Source organism: Podarcis tiliguerta (genome assembly GCF_965153285.1).
Source record: "Podarcis tiliguerta genome assembly, chromosome: 1".
NCBI lineage: Eukaryota > Metazoa > Chordata > Lepidosauria > Squamata > Lacertidae > Podarcis > Podarcis tiliguerta.
The window spans coordinates 118,144,559-118,157,698 of record NC_139534.1 but is presented as its reverse complement, the minus strand read 5'-3'; the positions used below and the strand labels follow the sequence as shown (position 1 = coordinate 118,157,698).

The following is a 13,140-nucleotide window of genomic DNA, read 5'->3' as shown; positions in this document are numbered from 1 at the left end:
TCTTTAAATAGTCTGGAGCAGAGTTCTTTAAAAAAGAAAAAGAAAAGAAGAATAAAACTGGCATTCCACAGTTCCTTTCGATATCCTCCTCTAGTTTTTGCTGTGGAGGTGGAAACAACTTGGAAGGTTCTGCCACTGGATCACCGCAAATACTGCGCATCTGCATCAGTATGAACGCCAGTAAATCTTCGCATGGCTAGCCAACAGCCACCTCCCCGGGAGCCGATGCTGGGGCTGCACAATCTCTTCCCTAGGTATTTTGCTGCCCTCTCCATCTCTTACCAACTGGAAGGTACATAGGAAACGGCCTCGTATCAGTTCAAACAATTTGTCCACCTAGCCCTGTACCGTCCCCCTCTGACTTGCAGCAGCTCTCCATAGTCTCTGGTAGAGGTCTTGGACCTGCTACCTGATCAGGTGAAGGAATCACCTGCTATGTGATCCTTTTAAACAGAGACGCCATGGGCTGGAGCTGAAGACCTTCTGCAAAGCACATGACTCTTCCCCTGTGTGTGATTGACTCAGAAGCACTTGCTGCCATTTCCTACATTACAGGATATGTACTTGTCTACTGATGGCTGTAGCTCAGGGGTCTTGCGTGCAGAAAGCCCCAGGGGAAGAGCCTTGGGCTGGGAGAGAACCCTCTCTGAAGGCCTGGAGAGTACTGACCAATGGTGTGACTCTATAGAAGACAGCTCCCTATGTTCCCTACCGCAGTCCTGTTTGCATTGGTCCGGTGGGATGAAATATAGCTGGAGCTTCCTCTGAAAGGGTGCTCTCCCCATCCTTTTCTGCCTGGAAGCGCAGGAGTAGTTAACACTGTGCTTCAGAATGACACGCACACACAGCCTTTCCCAAGCATTCAGAGGGAGATTACAGCAAACCACTGCTGAATCTCCCAGAAGTAATTTAACGCTGAAAGATCACAACAGAGATTCGCATTTCACAAGCACTGCGGTAAAAATAAGGTCCAGCACTCAGCCTCCTGCTGCTGCTGCTGCCCCCATCACTTTCCCCAAGGACCCAGTGCCTTATCTTGCGGCATAGGAAGGATGCAAGTGACCGCAGGCATTCCCACTCACACACACAATCCTATCAGAGCGTTGTTCCCGTCGGGAATGGGACTGGTGCTGCGCATTTTGTTTCCACCAAGGAGAACGCCCTACAACAGGCATGGGCAAACTCGGCCCTCCAGATGTTTTGAGACTACAATTCCCATCATCCCTGACCACTGGTCCTGTTAGCTAGGGATGATGGGGGTTGTAGTCCCAAAACATCTGGAGGGCTGAGTTTGCCTATGCCTGCCCTACAAGGTCCAGTCTCTTCTCTGGTGAGAAAAGATGCTCTATGGAGCGTCCACTGCTGCCACTACCACTACTACCACCTGCCTCCTTCCTGTGCCCTAAATCAAGTTTCAGGGCAAAGAGGGTAATAGGGTGCCAACCACAAGATTAAGGCGAGAGGGATCTGCACGTCTCAGTCTGTCTTGAGAGGAATGGGAAAGGGGCCGTTCACCATCTTAACAACATCTGTCAATGCAACAGTGAAGAATGACGCCTTAATGCTCGGAAGCATTACATCTCAAAACTACTCGCAAAAATATCAAGGGGGGGGGAACCTATCCCCATAATTCCCTACCTGTGAGATTGCTGTATTTTATTTTATTTAAATTAAATTTGTATACTGTGCTTCATCCACAGAGTCCAGGGCACTTCACAGCATAAAAGTACAAGATGGAAACGCAAAATACCATATTTTTTGCTATATAAGACTCGCTTTTTCCCTCCTAAAAAAGTAAGGGGAAATGTGTGTGCATCTTATGGAGCAAATGCAGGCTGCACAGCTATCCCAGAAGCCAGAACAGCCAAGAGGGATCGCTGCTTTTGCTGTGCAGTGATCCCTCTTGGTGTTCCGGCTTCTGAGATTCAGAATATTTTTTTTCTTGTTTTCCTCCTCCAAAAACTGGGTGCGTCTTATGGTCTGGTGCGTCTTATAGAGCGAAAAATACGGTAGTTTTTTTTTAGTTGGGCCCATGTTGGACCCCATATAGCTTGGCAGCCTGATACAGGAAGCAGTGTTTGCTTGTATGGGTGCTGCCAATACAAGGAAATCCCTTTTATTCTCAGGGAGAACAGCAGTTGTTGCTGAAGCTGCAGTGCAGACAGCGCAGTCCCAATGTACATTCTGTTGACGTTAATGGGGAAAAGAGAAAGTTGGAAAAGGTTGCAGCAAACATTCAGACTTCTCCAGCTCCCTTTCCCCTCCCTCCTCTCAGCACCCCCTCTTTCTTTCTCATTCAACAGCACCTGCTGTGACCGAGTGGCGACAAGGAGGCTTCACAAGCGGTGTGCTGATTGCTTTAATTGCTCTTGCCCTTTCAGCGAATCATTAGCAGGGGGACCGAGCAGCTGCCGCAGATAAGTCCCGATGTCCTAGGTTGCTTTTTTGCATTCAAAAGTGAGTGTTGGTTGTTCCCAAGCAACCACGTTAAACAGGCGTGGGAAGGGCCCAGGGCAGGGAAGTCAGCAAAGAGTGGCAAAACCACAAGGCGAGTTGACCCCCCAACTCGATGCCCGAACTCTTTGAGTGCATCTGTGTTGTGTTGACTTTGTGCACTTCCTTCCGTCCACCCATCACCCAAGACGAACCTCAACACATGGCTGACTGTCCTACTTATCAAATGACCTGAAATTCAGCCCCTGTCACCTGGCTGCAAACAGCAATTGGCTTGTGGGAGAAAAGGAGAGCTTCTGCCTGCTTGCTAAACTGCAGTCGTCAAGTCAGGAGGCTTTGGAAAGGCAGAGCTGTCTTGTCAATTGCTGGGTCGACAGGATGGCCTAAAAATGTCTTTTAAAATCTCCAGGCTTCTTACATCCTCTCTCACTCCTCTGTATTTTTCTACCCACTCCACTGAATTTCATTTTTAAAAAACCTGACATTTCAAAGGAAGATTGGAAGGAGAGAGGAGGAGAAGAAAATATTCTGTGCAATTTAGAAGAAACTGGGCCAGGAGCCTTACTTTCCCCTCTCTATTCATTTCATCTGCCTTACAAATTAAAGCATTTCCTTCTGGTTACTATTGGGGGGGGGGCGCAGACAGGAGGGGGGGGGGAGGAGAAGAAGAAACCTAAAACAATCTTCAAATTAAGGCCTTAGCTCACATTACCCACAGAGTTATGGAACTAAATAATTAACTGTCTTATATCATTTGAGCAATGCCTAATCTTCAAACACAGCAACCGCTCCCAAGGTTCTTTTGATCTTTGAGGAATTGCATTGGAGGAAGTGCTGAGCTCTGCGCTTCAAGCAGGTGATTCCTTGACCGACTTATCTGAATCTGGAACGCAGATTGACCTAAAATTGACAGCGAAGCCGTTTTTGCACACATGGATTTTGATAAATCTCACTGCCCAGATGTTTAGCTGAGAGACGTTTTAAGCAGACATTGAGTGGCAGATAAAATGCACTGAAGTGCAACACTTCCCTGCCAATTGAACCATTTATACTAAAGAGAATTATTATTATTATTATTATTATTATTATTACTCCGCCCATCTGGCTGGGTTTCCCCAGCCACTCTGGGTGGCTTCCAACAAAAGATTAAAAATACATTAAAACATCAGTCATTAAAAACTTCCCTAAACAGGGCTGCTTTCAGATGTCTTTTAAACGTCAGATAGTTGTTTATTTCTTTGACTTCTGATGGGAGGGCATTCCATAGAGTGGGCGCCACTACCGAGAAGGCCCTTTGCCTGGTTCCCTGTAGCCTCACTTCTCGCAGGGAGGGAACTGCCAGAAGGCCCTTGGTGCTGGACCTCAGTGTCTGGGCAGAACGATGGGGGTGGAGACACTCCTTCAGGTATACTGGGCCTTTGAGGCCGTTTAGGGCTTTCAAGGTCAGCACCAACACTTTGTATTATAGGGGTGTTAACCTGAGTCAATATCTTTACTGATTTTTTGGTCCAGATCAGGGATAAGGGATCCTGTGGCCTTCCAGAAGTTGTTTGGCTGCAACTTCCATCATCCCTGACCATGGGGAATGCTGACAGAGTCCAACATCTGGAGACCCAAAGGTTCCCCCTTACCTGATCAGGTTTATTTATGCGATTTGTATCTCACCTTTCGCTCCAAGGAGCTCAAGGTGGCATTCCTCATTTCCCTGTTCTCCATTTTATCCTCAGAATGACCTTATGAGGTAGGCTAGGCTAAGAGATATTGAATGGCCCATAGTCACCCAATGAGCTTCATGGCTGAGTGCACTTTAGAACGCTGGTCTCCCAGATCCTAGTCCAACTCTCTAACGCGTAAATCACACAACTCATCTCTGTGCTGGAAGTTTCAGTACAGGGGCAGTCACTAGAGAAAATGGTAGTCTCACCCATTGGTGGATGATCTTATGGGCCTTTCCAATAAAATATGTGCAGTTGTGCTGGTAGTTCACTTGCTGGTGTTAACACAACCACAGAGGTCTCATGCTGAATCAAGCTGTTTGGTGTTGCCTCTGAATGTGCTATAGAGGTACAACAGAACTGGAAACCAGAGGGGGTTTTCCATTAACTTGTTCCATCACTGCAAGGACTTTTGGCTAAGCCACAGAACTTTTCCTCCCCCTCTCCTCTTCCACACCCACTAAACCTCTTCTGGGGATTCCCCCAACCCTCTGAAGCAGTTTGGGGGAGGGTACGGGGGGCACACAGGGAAGGGAGGTTTCTGTTGTGCACTAACCAAATGGAGTACCAAGGCAAGGCAATTTGAGCACACAACACTAATTCTGGCCCAACTGCACGGGCTGCCAATTAGTTTCTGGGCCCAATTCAAAGTGCTGGTTTTGACCTATAAAGCCTTAAACGGCTCGCCATATGAACCAGTACCCATTCTCTGAGGCAATCATCATCTGAGGCCCTTCTTCATGTGCCTCCTCCACAAGAGGCCCAGAGGGTGGAAAGACAAGAGCAGGCTTTTTCTGCAGTGGCTCCCTGATTGTGGATTGCTCTCCACAGAGATGCTCGCCTGGCACCTTCATTAAATACATTATCTTTAGGCGCCAGGCAAAAACATCCCTCCTCTCCCAGGCCTCTGGCTATTCAAACAATCTATGGGAGGGGCGTATTGTTTTGCCTGTTACTATTTTATGTATTTTTATTCTGCAAACCAACCTGCAATCCTCAGATGAAGCGGGTACATAAATTTAATAAAATAAATAAACATACTGCCCAATACATTTTTTCCACTTAGTTGGGCAGGCTTCTCTTTATATTATAAGAGACTGGTCAATATTGTTTTAGATGCTCGCTAAAACTATTATTATTATTATTATTATTATTATTATTATTATTATTATTATTATTTCATCAAGCCAACCCAGACATATTATTGAGTTATATATATATTTTTTTCCATTTTGGTGACTTTACGGGTTGTTGTTGTTGTTGTTATTATTATTATTATTAGTAGTAGTAGTAGTAGTAGTAGTAGTACTCTGCCCATCTGACTGGGATGCCTCAGCCACTCTGGAATATATATATATATATATATATGCAGGTTTTGGTGTCCTCGGGTGTCTTCCCGTGTAAAAGTTGGGGTGTCTAGGCGACGTTTCGACGAGGTCTCACTCGTCATCTTCAGGCTGGTGCTTTCGGCTTCTTGTTACTGGAACAGAGCAGGATCTCAGTGTTTGAGTTCCTATAAATACTGTTGAGGAGGTGTGGTGTATAGCCTCCAATGTTCTGGGCAGAGAGGAGGTTCCCAGGCTAGTGTGCCTTTTCTTCTTTTGTTCCTTAATTACTTGAGGGATATCTTGAGTGATTTCTTGAGTGATTTCCTGAATCCCACTTAGGTGGGTCATTAGGTGTGGATTAGTTGCTAAAGCTTTCGTGTCTTGAACTCTTGAACTTTGTGAAGAGTTTTTCTGAGAAGATGGCTGTACTGCACTTGGTTGTGCTCTGGCTTGGCTTCGTGTATAGGGGCGAGCTGTGGTTTTGTGGCCTGTGCCAGCCAGATCTGATAGAGATAGATCGAGATAGAGAAACACCCTCACAACATGAACAAGCGTGACGACACATCCCGCTTGCCAGACATCTGGAAATTAGCCCTCCCCACAAAATCTGACACCAGATCCAGAGGCACACAGAACGCCATCACCAATCAACCACACCAGACCCAAACCCAGACCCTCTCCACAGATAAATTACAGACACCATCCAGTAGCCAAACCAGGGTGGCACCTCCGGATGCTGCACCCCCCTGCAATCCCTACACAGATCTGGCTGGCACAGGCCACAAAACCACAGCTCGCCCCTATACACGAAGCCAAGCCAGAGCACAACCAAGTGCAGTACAGCCATCTTCTCAGAAAAACTCTTCACAAAGTTCAAGAGTTCAAGACACGAAAGCTTTAGCAACTAATCCACACCTAATGACCCACCTAAGTGGGATTCAGGAAATCACTCAAGAAATCACTCAAGATATCCCTCAAGTAATTAAGGAACAAAAGAAGAAAAGGCACACTAGCCTGGGAACCTCCTCTCTGCCCAGAACATTGGAGGCTATACACCACACCTCCTCAACAGTATTTATAGGAACTCAAACACTGAGATCCTGCTCTGTTCCAGTAACAAGAAGCCGAAAGCACCAGCCTGAAGATGACGAGTGAGACCTCGTCGAAACGTCGCCTAGACACCCCAACTTTTACACGGGAAGACACCCGAGGACACCAAAACCTGCATTCCTGTACCCGTGAAAATCTACGAAAGCATATATATATATATATATATATATATATATATATATGTACACTGCTTCTAAAGCAATTGATACAGCCTTTTACGGAAGACAAGGTGCTAGCCATTACTCAACACAAAAGCGTTTGCTTTCCCATTATATTCTTATGAACTTCAAGCTGCTCAGTTGAGATCACACTGCCATTTTGTGAAATTTTGTCATGCAAGTTCTCCTCACAGGCACCTCTGTCCAACGGAGGCTGTGAGAAGCCAATAACAAGAGAGTTAAACTTAGTGCAAGGCTGCCTGTATCAAAACATTAGCCAATCCCTACGGGACACAATGCTGTCTTTAAATTTAGCATGTGAACTGTTGGGGGCAAACTACTTAGGAAAATGCCAGCCAAGAAATTTCTTGTTCAGTTCTACCTTCTCTGAGGGTTAATTAATATTTTTTTTGCTAATAATAGAGCCTTGTGTTTGCTCCGATAAGCTACGTCTGTCACTGGATTTCAGAACACAATTGGGTGAATGTTTTCAGTCTATTCTAATACTCTCTTCTCTTTTTGGAGGAGTATTGTTAAGGCGTACAGATAATAGTCAAGAGGAATGAGATAAAGAAGCAAAGCATTTGCCCAAAACAAAGGCTGTTTACTAAATTAATGCAGTTGTTGGCCTCTGAATAATGCTGACCGCTACAAAAAGTATAAAAGGAAATCATGTCAAGTCCGAGATGCTTGAGACCAATTAACGTGCAAAGTATTTGGAAGCAGTCATTTCACCCAGCCTTTCAAATAATTACTCAACAGACAAGTCACATTTCTCAGTCTTGCTCATCCATATCCCTTTCTCCTCGTTCTTCTTGTTTCCCATATCTGCCTCCTTAAAGGGCCAAGTCAAATTAGATGTGAAATTAAATGCATGGATGGAAATTAATGCCCATGTTTTATGTTTAGTAAACGTAGGTTTCAGTTTGTGCAGGCGCACTGTCTGCAGTTTTTCTCTTGCATCTGAATCATCTTGAATCACGTTGGGGGTTCCTCGTTTGGAGAGTTACTGCTTTTCTTCAGACAAGTCCCACATCTGTCAGAAGCAGCCCACTTCAGTTCAACATTTGTCCAACTGACAGGAGACTTTCCCAACCCTGCCTGGAGATACTGAGGATTGAACCTGGCATCATCCGCAAGCAAGTAAAAGACAAAGGACCCCTGGACGCTTAAGTCCTGTCAAAGGAGACTATGGCATTGGGGCACTCATCTCGCTTTCAGGCCGAGGGAGCCAGCGTTTGTCCACAGACAGCTTTCCAGGTAATGTGGCCATCATGACTAAACAACTTCTGGCGCAATGGAACACCGTGACGGAAACCAGAGCGCACAGAAACACCGTTTACCTTCCCGCTGCAGTAGCAACTGTTTATCTACTTGCACTGGTGTGCTTTCGAACTGCTAGGTTGGCAGGAGCTGGGACAGAGCAACGGGGATTCGAACCGCTGACCTTCTGATTGGCAAGCCCAAGAGGTTCAGTGGTTTAGACCACAGCGCCACCCGCATGCAAAGCCACTGACCTATGGTCCTTACAATCCAAGTATTCTAACTGTGACCTCCAGAACGAATTAAGTTCTTAACCCGAGGTACAACTGCACACTACATGTTTAAAACTAAACATAATATTAAAAGAGCTGTGCTGCATCAGACCAAGAGTCCATGTAGTGAGGTATCCGGTTTCTCACAGTGGTTTGGTGGGGCTGGTGCCCACTGTTTGAAGTTTTACTGTAGTTTTGTAATTTGTTGGAAGCTGGCCAGAGTGGCCAGGGCAACCCAGCCAGATGGGTGGCATACAAATAAATTATTATTATTATTATTATTATTATTATTATTATTGCTACTACTACTACTACTGCTACTGTCAAGGGAGAAGGCAGAAAGACCAACAGCAGCCAACAACAGGCAGAGGCAACTAATTCTAGTTTTGCCACCTTTCATCCTCCCTGCTAAGTTCTACAAGGGCAACATGGAGAGACAGAAGAGGAGGAAGCCACCCTCCCTAGACTGGTTGCAGGTAGGAAGGCAGGTAGGTGGAGTCTGGCTGAGGGCAAGATGGAGTTGGTAGGAAGTGCCCCATTTGCCTTAGCAGATGAGCCTTTGCTGCGGGGGTGGTCAACCTGATGCTGATGCTGTTTATTTATGTAGACCATCTCTATACAGCTTAATATATACAAATATACATGAGATGTGCAGAGAGTATCCGAAGTATCTGAAAGATTGCCTCCTTCCCTACAGACCCCTCTCAGGAGTTAATATCAGCAGAGGGGGCCCTATTGGTTGCTCCACTGCCCTCAGATACTGGCTGTGTGTGTGTAGGTAGGTAGGTAGGTAGCTAACTGAGATGGCCTTCTGTGGCAGCCCCTCAGCTGCAGAACACCCTCCCCACAGAGGTGCACCGGGTACCTTCAGCGGATGCCAAAGACACGCCTGGCTTTTGATACTAGCGATGTATTATGTTTAGGACCCATCTGATTTCTGTGATTGTAGGTTGTTTTGAACTGTTTTCAACATTGTGTTTTAATTGATGTAACCTGCCCTGGGACCTTAGGTTGAAACGCAGATTGTTGTTGCTGTTGTTGTTGTTGTTGTTCCTCTCCTGCTATTTCTCCCACTCCCTGGAGATGGGTATTCAAAGGCTCCTGACCTCTGTGGTAAAGGTAAAGGGACCCCTGACCATTAGGTCCAGTCGTGGCCAACTCTGGGGTTGCGGAGCTCATCTTGCTTTTTTGGCTGAGGGAGCCAGCGTACAGCTTCCGGGTCATGTGGCCAGCATGACTAAGCCGCTTCTGGCAAACCAGAGCAGTGCACGGAAACGCCGTTTACCTTCCCGCTGGAGTGGTACCTATTTATCTACTTGTACTTTGACAAGCTTTCGAACTGCTAGGTTGGCAGGAGGACCTCTGTGGTAGTATACAGCTATTGAGAGCCTAACCCTCCATGGATTTGCCTAATTCCCTTTTAAAGCCATCCAAGTTGGTGTCAACAGCCACATCTTGTGGGGACCAATTCCATAGTTTAACTACGTGCCCTGTGAAGAAGTACTTCCTGTTTGTCTGCTTTGTGTCCAACGAACACCCTCACCCCATGGAAAGGCAGCTTATTAAGATCCATGGTGTGCTCTGTTCTCCATCTCTGATGCATTCCATCCTTCTCTTACCGCATTTCGGTCAACACAGAACGACAGACTCTGGGAGGTGGGGGTGAGAATGAAACCAGCACGCTAGACAAATGTGCCTTCCAATCCCTGTGGGACTCATTCAGGCCACCAGGCGCTCCATAAAGTTTATCACGTGGCATGACTATTCTGAAAAGCCGCAGACTACTAAAGGGGTCAGCTGACTTGCACCATGGTGCAGCGGGGTGGGGTGAGAGAATCTCTGTCTTTTTAAAGCAGGGCACACATAACAAGGAGTTTGCAGCAGGCAAAGAGAAAACAGCTCTGTCACGGTTACTTCAGGCTTTACTGCTGTTACTCCTCTGTGGATTGGGGTGGGGATAATTTACAATCCAAATTAGTCTCAAGAAGTCATCTCTGCTTCACAGGGCTGTAACTCTGAAACGACTCCACTGACTTCGCCGTACTTTATTTCTGCAAGAGCAGGAGCACTCGAGTCTCACCCTAGCAAGCTTCTCAGAAAAATATCTGCACCATAAGGTGACTTACACTGCAATCCCAGGCATGCCTACTCAGAAGAAAGCCGCAACAAGTTCACTAGGATTTACTGCCGTGTAAGGATTGCACCTTTATACGGATACTCTATGCTCCCTACAATATTCTGAACACTTTTGTACATGAAGGAGTTTTTAAAAATGAGCAAGTCATTTTTAGAGTATCCCTCATCAGTAACCATGTTTAGGAGTACACAAATATCCAGCCCCCAAATCTCAGTTACTCCCTGTCCATCTCTTTTCCATCTTTCCTGGTTTTCTTACTTGCCCCCCCCCCTTTTTTTCATAATTGTTTTAAGTTGCATTCCATATCTGCTAAAACCCACAGGGGATTTTCCAAGAAGATGCATATTGCACCTTGAGCAAAATCTATACATGATAACCCAACAATTATTATTTGCTCTTATTTCAGCTCTGGGAGCCGTTTTAATAGAAAAGCAGGGTATAAATATCAAACCCAATCTGGTCTCCCCCTCCCCTCCCCCAAAAATGTTTTTTTTAAGTGAAGCGTTGCTTATTATTAGGGTTCTCATCGTACAAGGGCAATTCTGCGACAGGGACGTTAGCTCGGACCTTGTCATCGCTAATCAAAACTGTTGTTAGCTATGAAGAAAGTAAGAATTATTTCGGGGGGAGGAGGGATTCCAAGAGGACTGCCCCAGCAAGATTTCATTATTGTCATTTCCCCAAGGAAGCACCCCCCCCCCCGAGTCGTTGCAGCCTTCGCACACCAACGCAGTGCTTTGACGGGGGGGCCTTGCATGACTTGCAATGCTTTCAACCCACATAAAGCTGTACTTACACCGAGTGCTGAGGCTGATGGTGGCCCAGCTCACTCCTTTCAGATGACCGTGCCGAGTCCGCCGGACTGGCATGTTAGCAGAACTGAGTTACTTCCCGCGTTGCGGCATGGAGAGCGTGGGTCGTTTAAGCAACGACGTCCGATTGATTCCTGCATTAGGCATAGGGGATACTATATCCCAATGACACATCCGGAAGAGGGGCTTTGCAGCTGAGAGGCCACAGAATCAAGTCTGCAGCATAACAAGGGAAATCCCTCGGGTAAGGGGGGGGGGGAAACAACCACCTCCGAAATGGTGGGGGAGGGCAAAATGGGGGAGGGGGGAGAGAGAGAAGAGTAAACCTGAAACACAGCCAATAACCCTAAAGACTCCTTGGGATATTCTGGACCTAAAAAGCCCTCCAATCAGAGCCGCGGGGGCAGGAGAAAACAGACACATGCCTCCCTGAACCATATATGTCTTAGATTAGGCAGAGTTTGAAGGGACTGAAACAGGAGATGGGTCTTCGAGACCCGTCAACCGGCATCACATGTCACTTGTCAATGTGAAATACTGCAGAGTTCTGAGGTCCTGTTTTGAGAAGCGGAATTAGGTTAGGGAGGGGAGAACATGTGTCAAACTTTTTCAAATAATAATAATAATAATAATAATAACAACAACAACAGCAGCAGCAGCAGCAGCAGCAGCAGCAACAGTAATTATATACAGCAAGTTTCAATTAAGTGGTGGTAGGGGTTTTTTTTTACCTGCAAAAAAAAAGACTGTTAAACTTTCCAAAGTTAAAAAAAGAAAACACTAGTTTTTTATTATAGGGCGGATCAGGGAAACCATAAGGAATCAAACGACTGCCAAATCTGGAAGCAAGAATTGGGAATCCGTAGCACATTCTCGAGAGCTTGGCTTTGGCTGCCAAGGTCCCTTCTTCCCAGGCACTTATTTCCCCGGCCAAGTCTCTAATGAGATTAATCTCAATTAATCTGCAGAAGGAAACAAGAGTCCCAAATCAACAGATGCTGGAAGGGGAGGCTGCGCAGAAATTCCGAAATCTATCACAGCCACTCTTCAATTAGTGTTTTATTATTAAAACTGTCCCTCTCTGGCGTAATATTATGTGTAATTCACCAGCAGAGAGGAAAATTATAAAATCCACACGGAGTCATCGATAGAAGACTCTTCCAAAATCAATCAGAGTGCATGAGGGAAAGCGTCATTAGAGCTTTGAAAACGCCTGGTTTTTGCATGAAAACACTCTGGCACAAACTAACAATGCCTGCCATGGGTACGTTCATATCATACATTCAAAGCACTGTGACGATACCACTATAAACAGCCGCAGCTTCCCTCAAAGAATTCTGGGGCCTGTAGTTTGTTAAGGGTGCTGAGAGTTTTTAGGAGACACCCCCTCTTTCCTCACAGAGATACACTGGTACCTCGGGTTACATACGCTTCAGGTTGCATACGCTTCAGGTTACTTCAAGATAAGAACAGAAACTGTGCTCCGGCGGTGCAGCGACAGCAGGAGGCCCCATTTGCTAAAGTGGTGCTTCAGGTTAAGAACAGTTTCAGGTTAAGAACGGACCTCCAGAACGAATTAAGTTCTTAACCCAAGGTACCACTGTACAGTATTTCCAGAATTCTTTGTGAAGAGGAATCGATTGCAGGAGCCTGGGAATTGTAGGAGCTTAAAGGGGTCTGCTACAACCCTCAGCATCCTTAACAAACGACAGCTCCAAGCCATGACTGTTACAATTCAATTCAAAGTTTATTTGTTGTTGCGGCCATCCCGGTCGTTCCAATGAAAAAAGGAGATAAAAATATTCTATGCCTTGCTGTGCAGAATATGCATAGGTGTATCATTAAAATGCAGTGATAACCCATTGATCTATATCTATATCAGATCTATCGA

General features: G+C 45.9%; 1 protein-coding gene across 28 annotated transcripts in view; it reads right to left on the bottom strand.

Moving 5' to 3' along the window:
- EVL (Enah/Vasp-like) overlaps positions 1-13,140 on the bottom strand; it is a 150,838-nt gene that overhangs the window by 40,782 nt on the left and 96,916 nt on the right. For 2 of the 28 annotated variants that reach the window (XM_083435659.1, XM_083435660.1), the window contains exon 1: positions 11,234-11,718. The exons of 24 other annotated variants lie outside the window; for them this stretch is intronic. In XM_083435659.1, coding sequence (XP_083291785.1) covers positions 11,234-11,306 — 73 coding nt within the window. In that variant the 5' untranslated portion in view covers positions 11,307-11,718. Of the gene's footprint in view, positions 1-11,233; positions 11,743-13,140 lie in introns of those variants that run through there. 2 more of the 28 variants (XM_083435661.1, XM_083435658.1) reach the window with 2 other exon arrangements.